This window comes from Diuraphis noxia, unplaced genomic scaffold (genome assembly GCF_037042655.1).
Source record: "Diuraphis noxia isolate RWA-SAM2 unplaced genomic scaffold, SU_Dnox_SAM2 contig0001, whole genome shotgun sequence".
In the NCBI taxonomy this organism is placed as follows: domain Eukaryota; kingdom Metazoa; phylum Arthropoda; class Insecta; order Hemiptera; family Aphididae; genus Diuraphis; species Diuraphis noxia.
Genome location: NW_028301711.1, coordinates 81,318,708 through 81,346,217, shown reverse-complemented (window position 1 = coordinate 81,346,217; position 27,510 = coordinate 81,318,708). Strand labels below are relative to the sequence as shown.

Below are 27,510 nucleotides of genomic sequence, written 5' to 3'. Positions count from 1 at the left end.
AAACAGTGTATCAAAAATTGAATGTACCACCAAGTTGTATATTCAATATGGACGAAACAGGAATACTTACAGTACCAAATAAAGTCCCAAAAGTGATTTCGTCTAAAGGAAAAAAAATAGTAGGAAAATCTGTAGCTGCCGAACGTGGTGAATTAGTTACTGCAGTTTGTTGCTTCAGTGCGAGTGGTATTTATGTACCCCCTATTTTAGTTTTTCCGCGAAAAAGAATGAAAGAAGAATATTTGAATGGTGCACCCCCAGAAACTTTAGGTTTTTTATCTGACAGTGGTTACATAAATTCAGATTTGTTTTTAAAGTGGTTAGAACATTTTAAACATCATGTTAAACCATCTGAAGACTCCCCAGTTTTACTTATTTTGGACAATCACACCTCACATATTAATATAAATACAATAACATATTGCCGAACTAACTTTATACATTTGGTAAGTATACCACCACATTCAAGTCATCGTACTCAACCATTAGATAGATGTTTCTTCAAACCGTTAAAAGACTACTATGCCTACCATTATGATATATGGACAACCACACATCCTGGAAGAGTGGTCACTTTATATCAACTTGCAGAAATTTTTGGTAATGCATATGGAGAAACTGCAACAATGAGCAAAGCATTAAATGCATTTCAAATGTGTGGAATTTGGCCACTCAACCCAAATATTTTTAGTGATGATGATTTTCTACCTTCTACAGTGACAGATCAGACAGTTTCTGAAGATCCTCAAAATGATCAGCCATTAGACATTTTAAATATGCCAATTGAATTTGTTAATGATGAAGTTCAATTAAATCAAACAGTTGAAGAGCAATCTACATCATCGCTTATAGTAATTTCTTCTAATATATCTACAGAGCCAATAGAAAATAGTATACTTCAAGCCTCAACTTCAAAAATTATAAAATCCCCAGTGTCACCTGCAGATATAATACCTCTCCCGAAAATATCACTAAAAAGAAAGCGTCGTGCCAAAGGTAAAAAATCTGAAATTTTGTCTTCTACTCCTTATAAAATCCAACTTGAAACTTTAGAAAAAGATAAGGAAAATGCAAAACTAATTTCTGAAAAAAAAAGCAGATAAGAAAGCAAGAAGAAATTTATTTGAAACTAAATCAAAACCAAACAAGAAAAAAGTACTTAAAAAAGCTGATACCTCTGAACAAGTAAGCACACCGGTTAACGCTGAATCAGCTACAACAGTAACTTACAAAGAAAATTGTCCAGCATGTAATGAAAAATATGAAGATCCACCAACTGAAGATTGGATTATGTGTTGCAAATGTAACATTTGGTGGCATGAAGCATGTTCATACTATGAGGATCCCCATAAAGACTTTGTATGCGATTTATGTTCATAGAAATAATACTTCAGTTACATTTTTTAATGTCAGTTTTTTTTTTAAATTTGTATTTTAAATATCTATTTGTTAAAATTGACAAGGTAGTCATGAAAAAGAGGTAATTATTTTTTTTTTTTAAATTTGTATTAAAAGTTTCTATTGAAATTGACAAGTTAGTTATGAGAAAGAGATTATTTATTTTATATTTTAAACTATGCAATTTAAGCATATATTGTTTTATTTTTATGTTTATAATCATTAATTAATATTTTAAGTGTTAAATAATTTATTTTTCCATTCAGGGAAAGATATTGTTCAAATGTTTAATATGAGTTAAATGAAACAAATTGTCAAACTAGTCACAATTATATGTTTTTTTTATTTTTTTTATATTAATTGTATTATGCAATTTAGTTATAAAAGTTAATAATAATATTGGACTGTAAACAAGGTAACCAAGTTCCTTATGTATTTTAAAGATTATAATATTTAATATTGTTAAATATAAAATATATTTTGATTAATAATTTCTAATAAAGAGTTATTCTACACAACTAAGTCTATATTAATTTCCCATAAGGACTTTTACCCCTACCTATACGGAATTTTACCCCACGCATGGGGTAAGATTCCCAATTTTTATTTTTTTCATTTTTTGCAAATAATTATTTAAAGGTATATTAAAATAAAGTTTAATCTATAAATTTAAATTCCTTATAAGTTTACCTTTTGAAAAAATATCACTTGAGAGCATATTAAAATGTTTATCACATTATAAAAACCAAATAAATAGAAAACGCGCACTTTTACCCCATGCTACTCTATTATTATTTTTTTTTTTTTTAATAAAACATAATTTTTTATATAAATGTTTTTTTTGCATATTTTAGTATTTTTAGTGCATATTTTAGCGCTTATATGAATATTTTTTATAGCATATTATTGCGCTAATAACAACCTTTTTTAGAGCTATAACTTATGAGCCCTGATTATAATGTATAAATATATCTATATGCTTATCGCGTTTCAGTGCATTTTTTAAGAAATTTTGACTGGGCGACAAATACAATTTTCTCATAATAAATAGTCAATTATAGTAAGTAATTATTTCATGTGACATGTTCATCCCTCATAATTATTATAAATAAATCTTAATGTTAGAAGTAAATGGTAGGTAAAATTTATAAAGAAGTCATAATTTATTTAAAAAAAGATAATGTAATTTTAAGAAAGATATAATACAAAATATTTAATTACCTATATAATCTAATTATAAATATTTGTATAATGATTACTTGTTTATTATATAAATTGAAAAACATATTACAAAATTATGTTTAGACTTAGCAATATTACTATTTTTCAAAAAATTTTTTTACGAATGGCCGATTTTTATAACATTCTTGGTCAGGAAGATTGTAACGTCTTTCCTTTGTTCTTAAAAATTTGGCCACTGCTGGCCTTGGATCAAAATTTGCTGTCCCAGTGCTGTTTAGAGCAATATACATTCTACTATTAATTGCATCTCTTGAATAGCAAGACTGTTTGTTGCTTTTTAATATAGTGTGACAGGATACAGCACGTTCTGGTCCACAACTATGTGGTGTTATAGTGGCATATGCTTGTATTAGTTTTGCAAAAAATATCGTAGAGCTGCTTATTTTTAAATAATAATATAATTTACCCGTTGGATCTGTAATGTTTATAGGACACGGAAGTTTATCTGTTGCATATAAACCAATAATTTCGTCACAAAACGTTGATACATTTTCATTTCCGAAAATGCCTTCAATATCACATCTTATCGCGTTGATTGTATCTTGAGGATTTCGTGCATTCAAAAAAGTTTTAAATCGTTGTATAATACTTGATTGATCATCGGCAAGTCGATTACTTAAAAATTCTTTTGCGCTTTTTACTATTTCAGTTCTTACGCTGGTTACACAGCGTTTCGTAGAAACATATGCATTCGGAACTTTTCTTTGGTTCTTAGTAGTGTTATCATCATAATTTATTTCATCGCTGTTGTCAGGTATTTGATCATCTAACAATTTTTTAGTTCTTCCTCTTTACCACCAGGATAATAGGCAGTCTCTATCAGTTCCAAAGATGAAATGGCTATGTTTTTAGACGTCTCGATGTCACATAAGGTAACCATTGACTTTTGACCATCCTTTTGAAATCTTTCAAAAAGGCGAAGTACATCCATCATTAACGCTGTATAAAATAATTGATCTCCGTCTTCTTTCCATAATTTTAAAAATCCTCTGACTATTGCTTTTTCTTTTTTATTACTAATTTCCGCATCGGCTGTAACTATATTATTCCAATGTTTTATCATAGATGGCATATTTTTCCAAACAGATTCGCACAATAAAATTAGATGTTCAACAAAACGAACTTCAAAATGTTGTGGAAATCTGTAAAACTTTACTCCTTCCTTTTCCGAAATCATCTTGAGCTCATCGTTGCGAATTGCAGAACCTCTATAGAATGTAGCAACAGATTTTATATTTATTTTCCAATGCTTAACTTCCGTTACCATTGATTCTATATCAGAAAATGCCAAATCACACCTATGTGTTACACACCAAATACATAGTATATCCCTTTTCAAGTATTCCCTCAACCTAACCCAAAGACCGCTCTTTTTTCCTGTATTGGCACTTTCTCCGTCAGTTGTTAAGCCGAGTAACTTTTCTTTGGATATATTTTCTAAACCAAGTTTTTTTAAAGTGCTTAAAATACAATCAAGTAACCCTTCTGCACCACGTTTGCTTGAATGACTTTCACCTAAGAAAACGTTTTTGATAGCATTTGTTTCATCTAAATAGCGAGCGGTGATAAACTTATTGTCAACTGAATATTTATCAACTGATCCGTCGATTTGAATAGAGAAACAAATAGACTTTTTCAAATCTTCTGATACAGATTCCATAACAATTTCCGCAATTATATCTAGCATTTCACGATAGATGTTTGGATCTTTATAATGTAAAACAGCTTTAGAAGGATTAAAACTAACAAAATTTGAGTCTAAATCATGTTCACGATAGGTTGCAATTTGAGCGTTAGAATGTATTTTAGAGAGTGACCTAGATGGCCAGGAATTCGCAGATAAGGTCATAACTCTACTGTCATTATGAACATCAATAGCTAACTCAATTAAATTGGTAACAACTTCCGACTCGTGAGATTTTAAAAGCTTTACCCAAGGATGTTTATTTGATTGTGACATCCAAAGTGTCTGAGTTTGTTCTGCACAACAAGCAGCATTATGAGCGTCACTATTTAAATGGTCTATAATTCTCATGAGCTCTTTTTTTCCATCACATCTTACCCCATCAGCTATTGGAACTTGTCCATTGCGAGACAACTTTTTGGCTTCCGAAATTTGATTAAAACATAAAATACATTGAATACCTGATCGTTTTCCTAATTTTACTTTCTTCAAAAAATCAAATGTTTGAATTAACCAATTCGCATCTAACTTGGACCCCTTGTACCATTCTGAATTAACACTGGTCGAATTTGAAACATTAAGTGGAATCTCAGTTGTAGTAATTGAAGACGATAAAGTCGGCAAAGAACAATCAACACTATCATCTACTTGATTTGTAAAAGAAGTATTAGAATTCGAAGCTTTGTCAGGTAAATTTATATTTTGAGATAAAATATAAGATTCTGAATTACTCGTAGAAGATTTTTGTTTTTTTGAGGATACTCCAAAAAAATCTGTAATGCGTTTGGCCATAGTGGTTTTGATTTGAATTATGCTAAAATGTAATAATTAAATAATTAAGAATTGACAATTGCTTATAAAATGTATGTTGTATACCACACTCTTTTAAGAATGATTTTAATTAATTTAATTATGATTTTATATTATTAAATATATATTGTATAAATCATCTTAAAACTATGAAATAAAATGTATTTTATAATAATTATAATTATTCATATTACCATTTAATGCTAAAAATAAGGGTTTGGTAATCACAGTTGATATAATTATTATTATAGAATAAGACATAAGTTAAACAAGAAACACAATTTAGAAAAATACACAGCAAAATATACGAGTAATATAGGTAGATAACTGTTGTGCAATTCTCATAACTCATAAGTCATAACAGTTTAGTGTCTGCTAATCATTTAACAGTGACTACTCGTGCCTAGGTGTGCAAGACGTGTACGCACGTCGCACACCACATAAATTACAACAGATAAAATAGTAGGTAAAAATGAATTTTCGATTTTTATAAAATTTAAGCTTAGTTATAATAATTTATTGTATAATATTGTATTAATTTAAAAAAATAAATCTTTGTTCGCTTATATACCCGTAAATAGTACTATAATAATATTTTAGGTGGGCTTATTATTTTTTTTTAATAACTTCTTAACAAGAATTGCACATCAGTACACCACCCACTTTAAACACCACAAGATGCTATTGAGTTATTAAGGTACTTACCAGTAATCTCTTGACTTGTTAACTATGAGTTAATAGTTGATCAGAATAAAAATACAGAAATCCTTGTTATTGCGACGTCGTTACAGTCACAGTGAAAAACAAAATAATATGCGGATGCGGAATAACTATCAAATATCAATAAAAACTATCAATATCGTGAACCGTCGCGCGTCGGAGTCGTCTCGTGAATCGTTATCGGCGACTATTTTTACACACATTGGAATTTTACGCTTATTGCTATACATTATAATTTATAATTAATGTATAACAATATTATTATAACTTATTTTCTCATATCTACAATGATAAATGCGTTTTGTGTTTAATATCGATTGACGAATACGATAATAATATGAACATTTCACATTATTGTAATATCTATAACCTACACATTCATTGCAATTATTAGGTACTTAATTTTTTTTTTTTTACATATAATAAAATTTCATCTTTTATAAATTGTGTCGCCCAGTCTTTAAAAATACTATCTACTAGGTAACAAAATATTTTCACTGGGCGACATTAGTGTCGCCCAGTTAACTAGCTTAAAAAATACACTGTCGCGTTTACAATAAGTAGATTACAATAATATTAATGTTCAGGGACGCCCGCAGGAAATCAGCTCAGTGGGTGCAAATTGAAATGCATGTTCTATATTTTACATATATTTATATTATTATCTAAACATAACTCCAAATGTATAATAATATAAATCATAACTAATACAATACATAGAAAAAAATTATAAAATTATTAATAATATTATATGAATTATGAATCAAATAATAATGATAAACGTCTGACATTTAGTCCAAAATGATTCATAACATCGGTTTTGTGATTTTCAAAAAATAATGTATCGTCAAATCTATTTTTGTGAATGTGAATTAGTGCCAAACTGCTTAATCTCATATTGGACATTGTAGATCTTACCCATGTCTTGATACGACGCAAAGCACTAAAATAGATAATAATTATAATCAATATTAAATAATCAATACAAAATATGGTTTATAATAATATGTTAGGTACCTAAAGGTTCTTTCAACTGAACAGGAAGTTGCTGGTAATGTAATAGCTATTTGTAAAGCTGTATTTACAGCAGGATAGTATTTAGATTCTTCTAGTAAATCAATTATTTGTGTATTTGGATCACATGGTTTTTTTAGCCATATTTCATACCAAGTTATTGCTTCTTCTTCAAAATTATCAAGAAGAGGTCCATATAAGTTATTGATAGATTTAACTACTTCACTGAACTCTTCAATATTCATTTTTATCATTTTTTTTGGGTGTAAATTAAATAATGAAAATGATTTTAAATTTTCATCAGAGAATCTATCACTAATTGACATTATTATGGAATCTAAGTAGGGAATAAATAAAGATTGTCTAAAAAAGTCATTAATATTATTACTTGGATAATTATCTCGTTGTGTTTGTCTGATAGCTCTTCGTGGTATTTTTAACTCTAGACCAATTTTAATTGCAGTTTCTTCTGCTTTTTTGAATATTAAGTTAAATTGACACTCACTGTTACATCTGTCATTTTTTACAATCTGTAAAAGCTCTTGAATGCGTTTTGTGGCTTCTTGTAAATCAATATTCACACCCTGAAGAATAGTAGATATAAATTCAAATTTGGCGGAATACTTTGCTATAATTGATAGTAAAATAACAAAACTTGGAGTAGTAATTGCATTTAGAATTTCAAGGCTTCGTTGCTTAGTTTTACTGTTAAAATGTTTTGATGTTGACATTTCTTCTAAACCTTCTACAATAACAATATACTTTTCATTGAATTGTCTTACACTCTTATGCTTCTCTACAAATCTAGTTTCACACAGTTTGGTTAATTTACAATTACTAGAATTAATTACATTCATGCGAACTGCACTTTCTTTAAAAAATGTTATAGTGTCCTTTATTTTGGTAATACAATTTCTAACTTCAGGCAAGACATTTAAATCATTGATGACTAAATTAAGGCGATGACTAGCGCAATGAAAAAAATGGGCTCTAGGATACATATCCTTGATTCTCTTTTGCACTCCAGATATACATCCAGCCATAGTGGCACACCCATCATAGCCTTGACCCACACATTTGTTTAAATCTAATTTCATATGATTACATGCTTCTAATATTGTTTTAGAAATGAACTCGGCATCAAATTCTTTTAAAGGATAAAACCCAATAAATTCTTCATGCAAATTGTTATCTTTTAAAAATCGTATACAAATGGATAACTGTTCAATACCACTTATATCTGCTGTTTCATCAGCAATAATAGAAAAACAAGAAGCTTCATTAATTTCTTGTGATATAACAGATTTTAATGTTGCAGACATTGATTCTAACATCTCATTTTGTGTACGGTGAGAAATATAAGTTAAATTTTTAGGGGCATTTTCCAAATGATCTTTTAAAATATTATCCCCAGCATCAATTCTGAATTGTAATAACTTATTAAAAACAGCTGAATCATCCGTCTTTCCCCCTTATTGGTAAATTATGTAATGCACAAAAATATAGTGATGATAATATAGGTATTAATTTCTTTCTATTTGCATCAATTTTATTTTTGCAGTTTGTATTAATCATCTGATGTACACTAGAATTTTTACTCGTCATATTTATAAAATCATTGAAACGTATAGAAGATTCAATATGCCATTGAGTTTTTGAATGGTTGTTTGCTTTTTCTAAAAACTTTTGATAACGTTGGAAAGGCTTATTTATAAACTGTCCTTGAAAACCTCCATGAGATACATAAGTTTGAAATAAAACACAGTATAGACAAAATGTGCCCTTAAATATTTTTGAATAAGCCAGCCAAGGATAAATTGAAAACCACTTAAATACAAATGCCCGATTTCCAACAACAATATCTTTCTTAAAATTATAATGGATACTTGGAACCCAAGGATTCTTCAACAGTTTATACTTAAAATCTTCAGTAATATTTAAATCATGTTTTATATAATGTCCAATATCATACTGATCACAATCATTTTCAACAGCAAAATCATTTGTCAAAACTTCATCAACTACTTCTTTTGTTTCACTGGTTAATGCATTAGATTGCTTTATTTGACAATAAAAAAAAAAAACATATTTAATAGTATACAAAAGTAAATGTAGGAATTAGGATTAGTAACAAAACTTATAAAATTGTATTTTAATTTTTTTTTAATTAAATCACCTGACTATCAATATATAATCAATACACCAGACACCTACCAATCATTTATCATCTTATATTTATAGCTAGTATTAATTTTTTATCACTCAGTTAAAAATTATTTATATTTTAATAGAATAAAATTTAATGAAATATTATTTATATTAATTTATTGTAAATATGTTTTTTATTTATAGAAAAAATTACATATTATAATATATTTTATATATTAATAATGTTTTATATAATATGATATATTTTTGGTTAATAGTTATATTAATAATATATTTTTTTTTTTTGTTTGTACTTATATAATAATAAAGATTGTGTTAGTAGTACATGTATGTTCCATTAATTGTTTATTTATTTGATTAACATAATTGTCCTATAATACTAATAATAATATTTTCCCATAACCATAGTTTACATTTTTTTTTTTCATTATTTTTTTTTTTATAACAATATTAATAAAGTTCCTCTAACTAACTTATCCCTTTAATTTAATTCCCTTAACCATACATTCTAATCGTTTTAAGTGTATATATATATATATTCTAGTTTATAGGTACTATCCGGTTTTTCCGGTGTTCTTTATCTATTCCAACCTATGGACATATCCGTTACGACTCTTTTGCATAGGTCTCAAGTCGTAGCGGTCCATCCATAGTTTTCTATTCTCTACCTATAGTTATCTAAAATGTTTAATTAAATTATCATACCCCATTTTTCTTATCACGTGGTCAAATATACATTTTGTAAATTGTACATCAGTCCGAGGATCATTGGCATGTGTTATATTATGTGTCTTTTTACAAACTACATCATGTGTTTCTTGGAGGTTCAGCAATCTCCCTATTTTATCGAACTTTTTATTATTATTCCATTTCTTCGCTTATTTAATACTTATATCTATACCTAATTTCACTAATTGCGTACTACTCTATTATTACTTATGTGTACCACTTTTTCTTTATACAATATTTAATTATCTTTTTTTTTTTTTATATTTCCTTTATACCATGGTCTCATAGTATTTCTTTACATCGTTCTTATGCACGGTGACCTGCTGTCTACCTCGCGCTATTACCACGTTTTCACTATCTAGTATTTCTAGAATTTCATATGGTCCTTTCCATAACGCGCTTAATTTATTCTTTTGGGTTTTATCTTTAAGTAATATTAGATCTTTTATCCTTAAATCCTCACTGTGAACCTTTTTATCATAATGATTTTTAGATTTTATTTTCTTTTGTATTAATCTTTCTCTCGCGATTTTATGCGACTCTTGCATTTTCTGTTTTAGATCGAATACATAATCGTCATAATTATACCTAGGTTCTGGATTACATTTTAATTTTACTGGTATATCTAAATCTCTTCCATATAACAACGCATACGGTTGGTAATTGGTTGCGGTGTGTTCTGTCGAGTTATATACGAATAGTGCGTAAGGCAGTAACTGATCCCAATTATTTAAATCTTTATCTACGTAATGTCTTAGATATTCGGCTAAAGTTCTATGTGACCTTTCTAAACTACCGTTGGTTTGTGGATGATAAGGACTTGTATTTATTTTGTTAATCTTTAGTAATTTACATACTTCGGAAAAGATTTTGCTAAGAAAATCAGTGCCCTGATCTGTTAAAATCGTTTGAGGTATTCCATGCACGCATACGAACTTAGTAACAAATTCTTTCGCTACCGTATTCGCCGTGTGGTCATGTAACGGGACTCCCAACGAATATTTTGTCAAATCGTCTTGAAAAGTAAGTATGTACTTGAAACCTGACTCAGTTTCTATTAATGGTCCTACAATGTCCATAAATAATTTTTCGAATTGTTTAGAACTTGTCGTAGTGATTACCATGGGACTTCTATGATGTTTGTTAGTAGTTTTATTCGCCTGACATGAAGCACAACCTTTTATGTAATCTTTTACTTCCTGTTTTAAATTTGGCCAGTTAAATTGCCGTTTAATTTTTTTATATGTTCTATGTATTCCTGCGTGACCTCCTAGTAAAGAATCGTGAAATTGTTTAAAAATAACTAATTTTTCTTCCTTACTGTATTCTAATTTAGTACAGATTATTATCTCGATGTTTGTGTTACGAAATACATATCGTATTATAGATCGAACTTTTGCCCAATCTAAACCGTCTTTCCGCCCTAACTGGTTCATAGCTAACTTAGTTAATGAATGTTTTTCGCAGAAATATTTTAAATTCAATAATGCCAGATGCATATTTTCATACGTCGCTAATTGCTTTTGTTTACTTTTCGTTATCAAAAATATTATATATCTATCGTCCGTTTTAAATTTTACAACGCCCCCGATATCCTTATTTGATTTTAGCGTTTTATCCTTTCCGAATCTTTGTTTTAGTTCGTAATTTATTCCTGACCTAAAATTATAATACTTTTCTATTTTTTGAAACTTTGACACTATATTGTATTCATTTGGTGACTCTATTAGTTCACCGTGTACCTCTTTCACGTTTCTATTGGTTATTATCATAGTTTCCGATTTTTCAAGAAAGTTTGCGTAACTTTCATCTTTTATTTCTTTAATATTATACATCCGACTTAACGCGTCTACATTCGCGTTTTGTACACCTGGTTTATACCTAATTTCATATGTATATTGTTCCAATTCGATTCTCCACCTTGCTAATTTAGATAAAGGACCTTTTAAGTTAAACAACCAAGATAATGGTCGATGATCTGTAAGAATCGTGAACTTTCTACCGTAGAGATATGGTCTGGAATGTTTAACCCCAAATATAATTGCCAAACATTCTAATTCCGTTGTTGAATAATTCGCTTCCGACTGACTCAACGTCCTAGACGCGTATGATATAGGTAGATCGCTCCCTATCTTTCCTTGTGATAATATTGCTCCTAGCGCTTTCCCACTCGCGTCGGTCGTAAGTATAAATTCTTTCGTAAAATCTGGGTATTGCAAAATTGGTTCTGAACAGAGTAATGTCTTTAATTTATCAAACGCTTGTTGACAATCATCGTCCCAATCGAACTTTACATCTTTCTTTAACAACCTAGTCATCGGTCTAGCTATCGAACTATAATTTTCTATAAACTTCCGGTAATATCCACTAAGTCCTAGAAAACTTTTTATTTGTTTTACATTCTTGGGTATTTGAAAATCTAGAACTGCAGTAACTTTCTTTGAGTCTGGTTTAATTCCATGTTCCGAGATTATATGTCCTAGGAACAGGCATTCTCGTTTTAGAAATTCACATTTGTCTGGTTCTATTTTTAGATTATGTATACGTAATCTTTCGAATACGCTAATTAATTTATTGTTATGGTCACTTAAGTTTTTCGCGTATATTATTATGTCATCTAAATAAACTAAACACTTTACTCCAATTAGTCCCGATAAAACGTTTGCCATAATACGTGCGAACGTACTGGGTGCTGACGCCAATCCCATCACTAATCGCTTGAAATGGTAATGACCTTGACCTGTTGAAAAGGCCGTAAGCTCTCTAGAATCTTTTGCTAAAGGTATCCCGCTCGAAGGTCGAGTAGAGTGAAAAGCTGACATTGACCTAGTTGGTCCAGAATCTCTGTGATATTCGGTAAAGGGTGGAATTCGTTTAAGGTAACATTATTTAATGCCCTGAAATCTATAACTACTCGAAACTTCTCCTTCCCTGACGCGTCTGCCTTCTTTTTCACTAATAAGAGTGGTGCGTTAAACGGACTCATACTCCGTTCTATGATATCGTTTTCTTCCATTTTCGCAAGTTCTGCCTCAATTATAGGTAACTGCGCATGCGGTAGCCTATATTGTTTTCGATGAACTGGGGCTTGGTCAACAGATAATTTAATTACGTGTTCTGCCGCTGTTGTCATAGTTAAATAATCGTTCTCTAAATAAAATATGTCGGCATATTGCTCACAAATTTTTATTATCGTTTCGCGTTCTTCTGTATTTAAATGGTCACTCCTAATAAGACTTTTTATTTTATCTACGCGTGCATTATCATGAACTATATTTTTTATTTCGTGATTATCTGTATCCACGTCATATTCATATGATATTTTATTAATCTGCGCTAATTTCACTTCCTGTGCTACTTCTGATATGTTTAATACACTAACTGTAATCTTGCCATTTTTAACCGTATTATATATATTTGCGCAATACACATCCTCTGATAATTGTTGTTTATTTATTAAAATATTTTTATTTTTCATATCGGGATCTGCAATCGGTATGCAAACCACCGTTTCCGTTCGCGGTTTTAATGTGAAACATATTTTATTTTCGTTAAAGTCATTTTTATCTTTTATTGTTAATGTACTATTTGCGATATCGATTATAGCGTTATTTTCTATCAGAAATTTCTGTCCTAGTATTCCGTCCTTATCGACCGGAAACTGTTTATCTACTACAAAAAAGTCAGTTTTAAATTCGTTTTTATCTATTATTAATGTAATTATTGTACGTCCAATTGTAGGAACTATTTTTTCGTTTATGCCTTTTAGATAAATTTTTTCATTTTCATTTATTATCGTGTTACCAGCTAATTTATTTATTTTTATTAAATTTAAATCGCTACCCGTGTCTAATAGTAATTGAACATTTTCTGTATTAAAACTAGATGATTGTAACATTATATGATTTTGAATTATAGCTGTTGAAATGCGTAAGCATCGCTCTGTGAGGGTTCTGAATCGATTATTTGATGTACCAATCTCACCCCACTCGAGGTTGGCATCTGAGCGTTTCCCGACGAATTTGCGTTATTCCTATCGTTTCACTGTTTTGTGTAACAACTCGAAATTTCGTGTCCTCTTTTATTGCAATAGGTGCAACTCAGTGGTTCCACTACGTTATTATTACTATTGTTGTTTCTACGCGGATTGAAATTTGGAATTTGTTGTCTATTCATATTAATGTTTTGTCTCAGATTTTGACCTGCCTGCCTACAGTCTCGTGCGAAATGATTTGTGCCGCCACAGATATAACATCCTGCGTTATTTGGCGATATCCTGTTTTGATTATTATTACGCTGATTAAAATTGCTCTGGTTTTGTCTTCCGTTATTATATCCATTCCGATTAAAATTTTTATCGAATGTATTATTATATACGTTATTATTAGTTCGCCTATTAGAATCGTTAAACCCGTTGTTATAATTATTGTATCTGTTATTTCCGCGATTAAAATTTTGTTTGTTACTATTATTATCATTTCCTTGTTTCCTAAACTTATTTTCAAGTACATTTCCCCCGTTTAAATCTTGTCTTTCCAAGTTTTTCCGTAATTTTTCTACATCTAAATTAGCGTTATATTCGGTTTCTTCGTCTTTCGCTACCTGCATAGCATCCTCTAAAGTTTTTGGATCCCTAGCTTTTAGTGTAAAGTAAACGCCAATATAAATAACTGATAAAATTTTCAAGTCTCTACGACTTATACTTTTTGAATAATATTAAATATTTAAAATCGTTTCAGGATAAATCGTTATCGTACGCTATTTCGTAAAAATTTAAAATTCAAACGCACTTAAAATTCTTCGTATAATGATGCCTCGAGTTTTCTCTATAGATACTTGAAGGAAAACTTATGGAAAACTTAGTGTTGTATTTTTAATCCTTAGTTATAAACACAAAGAATTTTATAATTTTTCAACTTCAAAATTACTTGCAAATTATCGCATTTTCGACAGATTTCGTAAAAATTTGAACTATAAACGCTTATAAAAAAATAGTGACTAACGATTTTTAATTTTTTTTAGCTACAATTAGAACAACTCATAAGAAACCTTGTATTAAATTTTCATGTTTTTTTGGTCGTCCAACATTTTTTTACCGACACTTCAAAAAAAAAATCGAAAATTTCAGTGGTCTATAAATAACTCAAAAAAGACGAAAATTTTTGAAAATTAAACTGTATATAGATATCACTAACATTAACATTTGGTGAAAATTTCAAGTATTTACAGTGATTAGTTTTTGAATTACAACCATATAAAAATATCGATTTGGTCGAAAACTGGTTTTGCATAAAAATTCCGTTTTTCTGTCGTTTTTTTTTTTGTTTTTCTCGATTTTTTTGAAAGCTGTTGGTAAATGTTTACTTTTGACCTCTATAATCCACCAAGGATATTCACTTTTACATCGGAAACCACCCCCAAAGTTTGAAATCGAAGCATTATTTCGACTAGTTATGCTGTACACAGACACAAAAACAAACATAAAAAAAAAAAAACACACACATCATTGTAAAATCAATACATTCATCACTTCGTTCAGAATCTAAAACCTCTAAATAACTTTTATAAAATAGTATATATTAATATATTTTATATAAATACATTTAATAGATACATATCAATGCGTTTAGTGAACAAAATTTGAATTGAAGGCTTAAAGAACTTAAATACGTCATAAGTAGGTCAAGAGGCTGTTTTAGTTCAAGCAAAAAGTAAAGGATACCTTACACATCCAGATCACAATTTGTTTATAATTCTAAAATATCTGGAAACTTGTTTTGAAAAACATGCTAACTCAAATGATGTGTTTGAACTTACTTAGTTCTTATTATTAGTTCTTTAATAATAAGTTTGAGCTTGAATTTTTCTGTTCAATGCATAAAGTTGAGATGTTAACTAACATTTTTTCTTATTATATTACAACTAGCTGCCATCGGAAACTCGCTGTCCTGAAACTCGGGGGTCCGTGAGACTCGCTGTGAGTGGTTGGTGTTGGGTGGAAACGATAATGTCGTAGTTTATTTTTTAACAAAAAAAATGAAATGTTGGTTGAAAAACAAAAATTGTCTATGTGATAAGGAGTTTTGATAAGACTCGGTGTTGGTGATCACGTTCCGAAGGCGGGAAGTTTGAATATCGAGTTTGAGTGTCTAGATTTCTCACATTGCCCACGGAAGTCGGCAATTGAATAATACGGCCTCACGTCACAAGTCCGGTGCTTTTTCGTATGTTAAAAAAAAAGTAATTTTGAAGTGTCTAGCAAGTCAGTCAACACAGATAAACATCGATTAATTTTCAAGTAAGCTACTCAAGTTGGACAATGTGCTACATCAATTCAAGTATGCAGACACGACGATAAGTGGAATTTATATTTAGGGAATACTGAATAGGTATTTTAGTATAAGGCGGATTTCATAGACATTCAAAAATCATGTTATACGCGTAGTCGTGTAGATAGTAAAGTTTTATGGTATAATGTTAAGTTATATAAAGAATGATATTTGATCGAACGGTGTTTAATATTTTTCAATACATATAATATATTGTTATCAAAGGCGCGTTTTACGACACGGTCTCTGTCTATCTCCCGTATCCACTATCGATCTCTGTGCTCTGTCATACGCACCTTTCGTTTAATCGCGCAGTTATCGATACGTCCGTTATCGTATGTAACCAATTTAGAAGAGTGATGGAAAATACTTTTTTGGCAACAGGCTATGTGATCGGGAGATGGTAAGACTAATTTCATTTAACAATCGAGCAGTAATCGAGTAAGTAGACCTTTGTCGATATTAAATATTTGTTTAAGGTACTTTTATAATAGATTTGTCTCGCGTTTTTTTTATTTACCTATTTATTTCTTTTTAAATACTTTAAAATAATTTTAATATTTAATATGATATTCTATCCCAGAAAATATTCGATAACCATTTAGTAGAATATCGTTAGGTTGAAAGGGCTTTTTCGGCACATGTGCGTTTGAATCAATGTGAATTTTTGTATTCCTTTCAGTTAACTCAAACACGTAACACTGCTGTAAAGTAATGTATGAGAAAATCTTTTTATTTTTTTTTTTTAGTCATTGCACTATGCACTGTGCAGTGGTCATTGCAGCACTGAAAAAAAAATATTGTTACGTGAAACGAAATATGGTAAATGTAACCACGAAAAGTGGTTGCTACAGTGACAACAATAATTTTAGTTACAATAATTAATCAAATCTTGTTAACAATAAAATGTTGTTTGAACATCATCTTTAGTTATCAGAACCGAACTGTGATTAGTTCTACATACAAACCATTTGTATGGGTAACTTCGGTGTATATAATATTTTGTTACTACTCAATACAAATCAAAATATAATCAGTACCAGTTAGATTAGTGCGAGTAACAGGATAGTTATGATGTTATCGCAGTAAATTCTGATATGATTACCAAACAACTTAGTATTGCCTTTGATATGTTTAGTAATAATAACATTGACGTTAGAAAATATAAATTATTGTAATGTTGCAATTACAAGTGAATATGGTAATTCGTTTAATAACTACAACCATGTTTATTAGGTAGCTATTATCGTCGAGTAAAATATATAGACATATATTCAATATATATTATATAATATAATAATACTTTACTCAATGTTATTGTCATAATAATAAACATATTAATATATTTATGTTATGTTAGTCAATAATATATTTACTACTTATTATTTAAAAAATTAAATGTTTCATAGACAATAATGATTTATGAACACAATTATAAGTACATTATTAAACACCATTTATTTATCAAGTAGCCTAAACCATATTTTCTTATACATTTTAAAATAAAAAATTTAATTGCATTGTAAGTATTTTTTTTTTAATGAAAAAGATATTTGCAGTTTGCACAGTATTTATTTACAATTAGTCAACAAAACAAATAGTTAAGTAAAAATATAATAGTAGGTAAATATAAATTATACATAATTCAATGCATTTAATACAAAATTTAACAGTAGAGAATTAAGATACATAAAATAGGTTAATACATACAACATAGGTATTGTATAATAATTAATAAGCTGTAAAATTAAATTGATAAAATGATAAAATTTACAATATTACATTTAATAATCTATAATATAAAACATTAAAAAGGACTTCTTACAGTAACATATTGTTTACCATTATATGCTATGTTTAAACTGTTAGGCACAGGAGAAATTAATGAATCTTGAAAAATATAACACGTAGAGTCTTTATTTTTTATATCAGGTTTATTAATCTCATAACAAAACACATGTTCATCAAAACAAATACTTGAGAATACATTTACTTCAAAAATAATTCTGTCTGGACCATAAAGAAAAATATTTATAATTGATGCAAAAATTGGATAATTATCTTCTAAAATATCTTTGGTTACTATTGTATTAATCTTATAATGAGTTCCCTTGACCTTTGCCCAGTTTACCAGTTTTAAGGGTACTTCTGAGCTAAGGTTTAATGATGTTTGAACTTCATATCGTTTTATGGAGTTTAAAAACTTGTAGGGTCCAACAAAAACTGTATTACATAATTTACCATTTAAAAAAGTTTCATTAAGCTGTAGTTGATGTTTAATAGCTAATGACAAACAAATATTACGTCTATTAAAATTTGATCGTGCAGAAATTTTAGATGTTCTGTGCTTGGCTTCAAACCTCATAGACCAGAGATGAGAAATGGGACCAAATTTATTAATCAAAGCAGGATAATGAAGCATAAAATGAAATTTTGGTTTCAGATATTTTTTACTGTATTTTAAGTACAATTCATTTAATTCTCCCACTAACGTTCTGAGCAATGAGCAGCTATCTTTTTCAATTGATACTGATAACATAATATCTAAAGTTCTACGCATAGTCATGTACAATGTCCATACTGGCTCTTCAACTGGTACAAAATCACCAATGATTAATCCAAAATATCTTATCAATACTAACATTTCAGATGCTGACTGTCGGATATTTCCCTGATTCACATTTTCTTTGGTAAACGCACTAGGTCTATTATGTTCAGGTCCAAAATCAAAACCAAACATTCTATTGTTTAAGATTTCAAGAGAAAAAAGTTTTAATTCATTAACATAATAAGGTATAATAAAAGCAAAAATATATTTTGCACTACCTTCAAGAAAATCATGCATCCAATCCACACCTACCTGGTCAAAGAGACTAAAATGTGTTATACCTAACCAAACACATTCCTCTTTTACTCCCGATGCTGACATGTTTTGTTCTATAACGTGTACATTATGTTGCTCAACATTTCTTAAAAGAGTTTCATCTTCATAGCATAAGATTTTCAATCTATCTTTATGTATCATACAAAACCGACAAGGAAAATTGGAAGAGAAGCTTTCAGTAAAGCCAGTTATAGCATGTAAACCTAAGTTATCGCCTAGGATAAGACCTAAATCAAAATATAATTTTCCTTGAAATAAAGGTGTATTAATTTCAATACCATTACTTTGCAAAAAGTTGAACTCATCAATTAAAGGTCTAAAAATAATATTGTTTTTAAAATCTTCTCTGTCAGCAGAATGAAACAGAAGAACCATAAAAATATTAGACAAAACTGTTATAAGATGTGGAGGAAGGCATGCAACAGATACATATACCGCTCCTAATTTGTGAATACCAGAGTGACTACCAAGTATATTCCCACTTTCAAAGTCATCGAAGAACATGAACAGTGGTAAAACAGTGCGCCCATTATGTTTTTGTAACTTTGATTGCCAAAAAGATCCTTGAATAAAGTTGCTAATAATACTATGATTTTGGACAAACTTTCCATATATTTCAAAGTATCTGTAAGTACATTTTCTAAAGAAAAAAATTTTTGGAGAATTTGACGCAATGGCATAAATTGCATTGTACAATTACAAGGTTCTAAGGTAGACAAGCCCCCCCTTAAAACTGTATTCAACCTTTGTCCAATTACAATTTCTTTGGGTTCTATATAAGTACATAATTGTTCACTGAAATATTTAAATCTTTTATGTTCACTTTTAAAATTATCTAAAGGGTTTTCAATAACTTTCAAAATATTTTTAGAAGCTTCAAAAGATCCTGGGGAAATTTCACCACGGTTTAATAATTTCTCGGCATAATTATCAACACACGGTAAAATACCTTGTGTTATAACCTTATCAATACCATCAACCACCAGTTGAACAGCATTTCTTGGCATAATTGGATTTGCATAAAGAGACGCAAGAAAACAACTTATTGATTTATTTAAAAATTCTCTTGGGTCAGGTACATTATCTGATGTAGGAATTATAGAATTTAATGAAATATCTTCATTGAGCTGCTGGGAAGTAGACGGTTGTATAATTATGTCAGGACTTGTTTCAGAAGTTTCTATTGTGTTATGGCTTGATAAATGTTTTCTAAAAGAATTTTTTAAAGAAAATGATCTTGAGCAATTTCCTTCGGCACAAACATATGAATCAATACTTTGAGAATGATATAGATCTAAGTGTTTAAAAAGAACCTTAATATTAACAAATTGTTCTTTACATAAAAAACAAGTAGGCATTTTAAATTTAAAATAAACAATGTATCTTTTATTTAAACTTTAAAATCAAATACATTATAAAATACTTGAAAACTTTTTATTAATAAAATTAACTGTTAATTATTGTTCAACTAATACAAATTCAGTGAATAAAAAAATAATTAATCTCCCTGCAAAATAGGAATCCCTAAATCAGATAAAAGGGCACTAACAGTCGTGTAATTTTTATCCCAGAGCGTTTTTATCTGATAAAACCCCTTTTGAATAAAGGACCATATTCCTGTGGATTCTACAGGGTACTCTGCATTCAAAGTTAAAAATATTTTAAAGCAGCAATCAACAGCAGCTGTAATAGAGTGGAGTTTATAAATAGTATTATCAACGATTACCAAGTAGTTTTGAATAGAGTTATAGCTTGGTCCAACAATAATTATGAAGGGCTGTAATGTGTGGCCTAGGCTTGACAGTTTTTCTCGCCTTCTCGTAATGGTTTCTTGTATTTCAGCGTCGCTAGATATTTTAGTTATGAAACCATCTCTAGCCTCTAATTTTGATGGCTTCCATTGTGTTGATGCCTTTTTCCCCCTAACAACTGAATTCCCAATGAGGAATACCAAGCAAAACAGACAAACTATATTTGATGTTTCTTCATCTAAACAAAAAAAAAAAAACATTTTAATTTATTACTTGACATAATTCTTCATTTTAACATAATAATTCCATAACATACAGTAAACACTAAACATTTACCAATTAATTTTCAAATTAAAGCTTGAATAATAAGTTTAAGAATACAAAATAGGTATTCATTAATAAAAATCATGTTAGTCAAGGACTAGAAGATTGGTTTTATTTTTTTTGGACACTGTTTGATTCATAAAAATATTTATTAATCAATTGTTAAGCAAAATAATTTTCAACTAACCTTCAGAGCTGTACTGTAAGTAATCATTCAAAATTTGATGTACAGTGGAATCTTTAGTTTTTTTACTTTTAGTCAATGTTAGGTCAATAATCTTCTTTCTATATATTGGTAAGTTCTGATACAGTTTATCGACAGATTTTGGATACGCAACGGTAAAGTCTTTTAAAATCTAAAGAATAAATAATAAGATCTTAATAATCAAATGAGTAATCAGATACAAATTACAAATTATTAATAATATCATATGCACTTACAAGGAGATATCCTGCAGGTTTTTTCAAACATGGAAACTCAGTCATGTACTCTGCAATCGAAGGACCGTCTTGTGACATCAGTCTTTTTAAGCGAAAGCTGGATGTCAAATTCCAATTTATTTCTACTAAATCCCATGGGTCACTAGAGTTTCTTAGCCAATTGAGATTTTCCTCCACAACAGATTGAATGTAATTTCCTTCTTCTTCAGTCGATTGTATAAGTCCTTCCGGTAATGGAATAGAACTAAAAGATGATTCAGAAGATGTTGAGCTTCGTCTCGATGAATTAATCAAACCAGATTTTCTATATTCCCTTCTCCTATTATTTAAACAGTCGAGAAGCTTTCCTTTGGCTGCTCTTTTTAAGCCCGGTCCGTAAGAAATGTATGGAATAAAATAAGTTGATGGTCGTTCATTTTTAAAAACTTTTGTGATTTGGTATGCAAGGTTATGTAAACGTGATGATGGAATACGTCTTTGAACATCATCTCTGAGTTCTCTATTCATTATTAAGTGACACAAACGCCTACGACCTGTACTATCTAACAAACCACTTTGATGAAATGTAGCCAATAACGATTTTTCTTCATTTGTAGTTCTAAGTAGTTCCAATACTTCCTGCAATAGTAAAATTATTTATTATTTGAATACATTTTCATTAAAACTTTCTAATAAAAAAATTGTTATTAAAAAATTCAACAAAATTGTTAAGCATAACACTAATAACAATTTTATTCTTACATTAATACTAATAAAGACTACCTAATAGGTATATAATAATTAGACTAATAAAATCAATACTGTTTCTGAAACTGTTTGTATGAGTTCTGATCTAAGTCAAGATAAAAATATTTGTATAAATTACCTAAATTATATATTATTTGTTGAGTAGGTACTTGAGTTCATAGTCTTACATTTAATGTATACAATCCCTACAACCCTACATATTGTGACAAAAACATTTCATTGGCAATATATGCAGATATTAAGGACTTTAATAGGTAGGTACTAATATTGAATTATAATAGAAAAATGTTTAGAAATATAAAAAAATAATCTTATGAAATATTAGAATAAATAAATTATTTGAAGATTATAATATAATATAATACAAATTATAAGCTTACCGATACATTATCTTGTGTTATTTCTTCTGGTGATTTCTTCACTGTGCTTCCACTACTGTTACTACTGGGAGTTTCAGACTGAAATTTTAAAAACATATTATTCACATATAAATATTTCATTGAACATTCAACAAGTTCTGAAATAGAAATAAAAGAATCCACTGAAATATTGAAATAATTTAAAGATTATTATGAGATAGAGTTAAATCAAGGTATATAGGTACTTATAATAAAAAAATATGACTTACCCATACATTATTTTCTACTAAATTAGTTATCTGTATATCTGAGTCAATACTACTGCAAGATACAGCCTGAAATTAAAACAAAAAATTACTTCCATAAAAAGTTTTAATTTTTAAGTGAAAAAAAGAGTTTGTAAAATATAATAGTATTAGTAAAATAATTTAAAGAAAATCACAACTAAAAACAAAATTTATCCAGAGTAAAAAATGTACATACTAAAATTAAATTAACCATGATTGATTATGATAACTAAATAATTAAAAAGTAAATTATGTTTTAAATTAAATAATAAATAAGACCATCATGTAATTACTTTAAACTAAGTCTAAGTAGGTACATAATTGAATACTTTTTTCAAAAAGAGAATAAAATATTTTTATACAGATGATGATTGTTTATGAAACCATTATCAAAATAATTGTCTTAATATTTCGTAAAACAATAGGTACCTACTAACCTAACCTGGAGCATTACTAATTACATTTTATGGATAAGTTATTTTAAAATTACGATTGATTTATATACTTATGAATTATTATAATATAAAATTACTGAGGGTGAAGGTATCTGCTGGATAATATTTTTCCATTGGTCAACATTTGATTTTAATTGTGCTCGGTGTCCAACACTAGGAATTAATTCCATCATCATGGCTTCAGTTAGCAAGGGTATGGTCTTCATATCTATATCGTTTTCTGTCGAAGAAAAAATTAAAATTCTGTAGATAGTTAAATTTTATTATTATTATGATTGGCAGTGTTATATCCTAGACTATTTTATTAGCTTTTACTTATTTTAGATTCTGAGCATGACTCAAAAATTATTAACTGTAGACCATTGAAATTTTGATCAAATATTTACATTAGCATTTTACATAGATGGGAACATTTTCATAAACTATTTCGACACTTTTTTAGCTATTTAAAGCCATGATAATTTTTACAATTAATGTTGCAACTATTTTTCAGTTAGAAATTCATATAAGTTTTTATTTTCATAGCTATAATAAGAAATGTTAATGAAAGATTTCCATCAAAATTGTCTACTTATAAAAAAACAATAAAGTTTAGCGTTAAGTAACAATATTTTTTTGTGAACAAATTAAATTAAATTTTTCTATCCGTGATTTCCGTAGGCAATAGGTATAGGTACCTAATTAAATTCTTTGATTTGGATATCGGATCTCAAAAAACTCTGGTATTCATGTTAGGTAGCTACTTATTTAGTACCTAATTTAACAACTAAATAATAAGCAACATTTGGTGTTGCTTAAATATTTAAAAAATTAAAGAAATAAAAACAAACTTTACACCTTATATATTTTATAAATGTTCACTCCATAAAAAACTAGAGCTCTTATTACCCGTGTACACGGTTTACACGTGTACACGTGAAATTAAAAATTTCGTAATGAAAACCGTGTAACCCGTAGTTCACGTAATTCACGTGAATTTCGTGTATTTAAAAATCCTACACGTGAATTTCGTGAATTTATAAATTCTACACGTGAAATATAGATAGACATTATCTATCTAATCCAACTAATTGGCAACTATAGTCATTGTTAAAACCGAGAAAAAATTTAAAAATAAAACGAATCACGGAATACACGTATTTTGTAAATTCACGTGAATGCCATCGCGGAATACAAGTGTCACGTGAAATACCTATGTGTTTATTCAAAATATTTATATTTATGTGCAAAAAAACATGTGTTCCATTGAGACCTCTATAAAAAATCCTGTAAGCTCCGTGTAAGGTATCAAACAACACATCGATTAATATGTAAAAATCAAATATTAAAATGGTCTACGGGAAAAAAAAATTTTGGGACCCTCTGCTATAGAGTGAACTGTAAATGTATCAAATGTTAAGAGGTACTTACCACGAAAAACTTCAATGTATTGTTCTAAATTCCAGGCTTTCAGAAAATCAGCTGCATCGCAGTCTGCCATTATAATATTAATAAATGTAATTATTAAACGCTAAACGGCGAAAATGCGAAATGAGACAACTGAGTATAGATACAAGATGAATAGCAAATGAGTCAATCGGCAACCCGCAGTCCGAACTCCGCTGACAACAGTCTTTGAGTCTTCTCCAGTCGACCGCCGCGCGCCGTGCCGATTAGCATCCTCCACCCCCTTGCCACTCTTGTATCAACTATATATTACTTGATAATTTAAGAAATAGTATTGGGAAAACCTTATTATTGGTTGTTATTACTACAAGGTTTTGTTGTAATCACAAATGTTCCGTACCCACAATCCATCATTCGGTTTTTGGTATACTCAGTTTAAAAATAGATTTTATCTAATAAACGTAGATTACCAGAAATATTGTTCCGTCTATTAAAAGTGTTGTTAATTCGTTTATTCTGTTGTATTTACGTAATAATTTTTAAATACAGCAAATCTTATTGTTCTTTACACCATCAATAACTTACAGAAAGAGGACTTTACTGAAAACAATATAATATTGTATGCATAACAATTTTCTGGTAGTAACTACGATATAATCTCTAACAAACCTATTTGGTAAAACTATACAACATAATTTTTTTCAGTGAGGCCACGTGTTCAGTTTTTTGTTTTTTATTTATAATAATTTATAATGATTTATAATTTCATAAAATTTGGAAAAGTTAAAATGTTCGTGCGATAATCAAAATCAAAATTTTAAATCATCTTCGTAAATTATCGTAAAGCAGAAATCCTTTTCCTACGTGTAGAACGGTATCCCTTTACGTAACATGCGTTGGTATGTAGAATTATTTCTGCAGCAATGTAAATTGTTATTGAAATCGCTAATACTCTATATATATGGTTACAATCACAAAAAAACAAGTTTTCCGGGTTTTGTTTTTGTAAATTCTTAATGAAACTTGTTTTTTAAATTATTGTAGGTATCACAGTCCCTAAAATTGTGTGTAGTACGAAAAATGCAGCGTGCAGTACGAAATTTAAAAGTGTGTTATTCACATTAAACCTTTATATAATAATATATTCTATACAATTTTAAAATAATAATATTAATACAGGATATCAGAAAGTTCTTCGACCACAAAGAAAAAAAATAAAACTATAATTCACATACCCCATATAGGTAATTTAAATTTATTTTTATTTATTTCTGATATTATGTATTATTATTTTCATGCATTTTGTACACTTAAAATGATGTGCGTTATATAAAAAAAAATTTTTCAACAAAAATTCTATTTCACAAATTTGTTTAAAGAACCTTTAAATTTGTTAAATATAAATTCTACTTTATTTAAATAAAATTATTTATTGTAAATACATATTAATATTAAGTGATAGGTTGATAGGTACTATGTATAATTTAAATTTGACTGATTTGGGACTATGTGTGTATTGTGTAGTACGAAAATTTGGATATTTTAGGGACTGGGAGGTAACCAAAATCAATAATTAAAAACCACTCTGTATAGTCAAAAGGTTAGGTTTATACCGTTAAAACTATTGTTCACTATAATTTTACTGTAAATTTAATAAAAAAAAAAAACGATTCTTAGGGGCCATAAAATTGTGGCTCTAGCGTTAGAATTTTATAGTAACATCGCTGCGCTGACATCCTCTTAACTCGAAACACGTAACGTACTAACGTGTACCTATACGCAGAATATAGTTTCTATGGAAAAATCATTTTTTTTGTGGTTATGTAATGTGTGTAGTTTGTCGTTGTACAGGCCACGTGTTCAGTTTATTTTTCGTTAATTCATAATGATGTGTAATTTTATAAAATTTTTGTAGATCTGTAGATGAAAACGTTTCTGTGATAACCAGAGTCAGTGTGTAGTAAGCGATTTGTTGAAATGCTGTATAGGTTCTTAAATGTTGTAATGCAATCCTACACGTCACAGAAGTAGAATAATTAACTGCGAAAATTATTCATTAAAATTTTTTTTTCTGTTTTAGAATGAAAGTCTCACAAACATTCAAATTTTTTGGCAAGGGTGTACAGGTGTACAACGCACCTGTACATTACTCTCCCTAATCTGGCCGCCGCCAAGGTGGAATAAAAAAAATCTTAGTGAGTAGACTCGTACCAAATACAAATTTCGATCAAGTATTCTATTAATGAAATTGTACATTGTTTATTTGTGTTTCAGGATGTTTTAGGTGTAAGAGGAGGGGGCACATAGTGCGGAATTGTTTTGGTGAGTATGTGTGATATTCTACCACGACCTGCAGTTGTATTTAATATTAATCATTTTTACAGCACCACCGACTCCTGGACGGCAATCTGTGCCGCCCCCTCCCGCACCACCATCAACACCACCACCAAAGCCACCAATTGTCACCGAAGACTCCGCCGTGTCTTCAGTGACAGATGGTATAGCCGCGGTGCAGGTGAAGGGTGATGTAAGTATCTAGTACTAATTTTAAATAGTTGCTGACGAAAATGCTAATTCCATACATTTTATAAATTTCAGAGCATGGAAACATCCAGTAAGTTTTCATTTGAACAATATTAGTTAAATACAATATTTTGTAATATTAAATTAATTTTATTTGTTTTCAGCTCAGCTTTTTTTGAACAGATATAATATATCCATAAGATAATATCTATAATGTGTGGTGTGTATTAAATCGAAAGGCGAAGTAGGTATGCAAAT

The 27,510-nt window shown here is 29.1% G+C and overlaps 2 protein-coding genes across 2 annotated transcripts; both read right to left on the bottom strand.

The window, feature by feature from the left end:
- Nucleotides 1-6,535: 6,535 nt before the first annotated feature.
- Nucleotides 6,536-7,698, bottom strand: LOC149062016 (52 kDa repressor of the inhibitor of the protein kinase-like). Its single transcript, XM_089217366.1, has 2 exons — nt 6,872-7,698; nt 6,536-6,797 (listed from the first exon to the last, which is right to left on the bottom strand). The coding sequence occupies exons 1-2, from the start codon at nt 7,597-7,599 to the stop codon at nt 6,611-6,613; spliced, it is 915 nt and encodes a 304-aa protein (XP_089073492.1). The 5' UTR covers nt 7,600-7,698; the 3' UTR covers nt 6,536-6,610.
- Nucleotides 7,699-20,477: 12,779 nt separating this feature from the next.
- LOC149062015 (uncharacterized) lies at nt 20,478-24,925 on the bottom strand. Its single transcript, XM_089215177.1, has 7 exons — nt 24,754-24,925; nt 23,421-23,563; nt 22,871-22,936; nt 22,623-22,700; nt 21,496-22,113; nt 21,242-21,410; nt 20,478-20,968 (listed from the first exon to the last, which is right to left on the bottom strand). The coding sequence occupies exons 1-7, from the start codon at nt 24,821-24,823 to the stop codon at nt 20,478-20,480; spliced, it is 1,635 nt and encodes a 544-aa protein (XP_089071303.1). The 5' UTR covers nt 24,824-24,925.
- Nucleotides 24,926-27,510: the final 2,585 nt, after the last annotated feature.

Excerpts from the sequence above, each read along its gene's own strand:
- LOC149062016 (XM_089217366.1), bottom strand. The coding sequence starts at position 7,599 with ATGTCAACATCAAAACATTTTAACAGTAAAACTAAGCAACGAAGCCTT. Across the intron at positions 6,798-6,871 it reads TCAGTTGAAAGAACCTTTAG|TGCTTTGCGTCGTATCAAGA; the intron begins GTACCTAACATA and ends TATCTATTTTAG.
- LOC149062015 (XM_089215177.1), bottom strand. The coding sequence starts at position 24,823 with ATGGCAGACTGCGATGCAGCTGATTTTCTGAAAGCCTGGAATTTAGAA. Across the intron at positions 23,564-24,753 it reads ATACATTGAAGTTTTTCGTG|AAAACGATATAGATATGAAG; the intron begins GTAAGTACCTCT and ends TTTCTTCGACAG. Across the intron at positions 22,701-22,870 it reads TAGTAGAAAATAATGTATGG|TCTGAAACTCCCAGTAGTAA; the intron begins GTAAGTCATATT and ends TTAAAATTTCAG.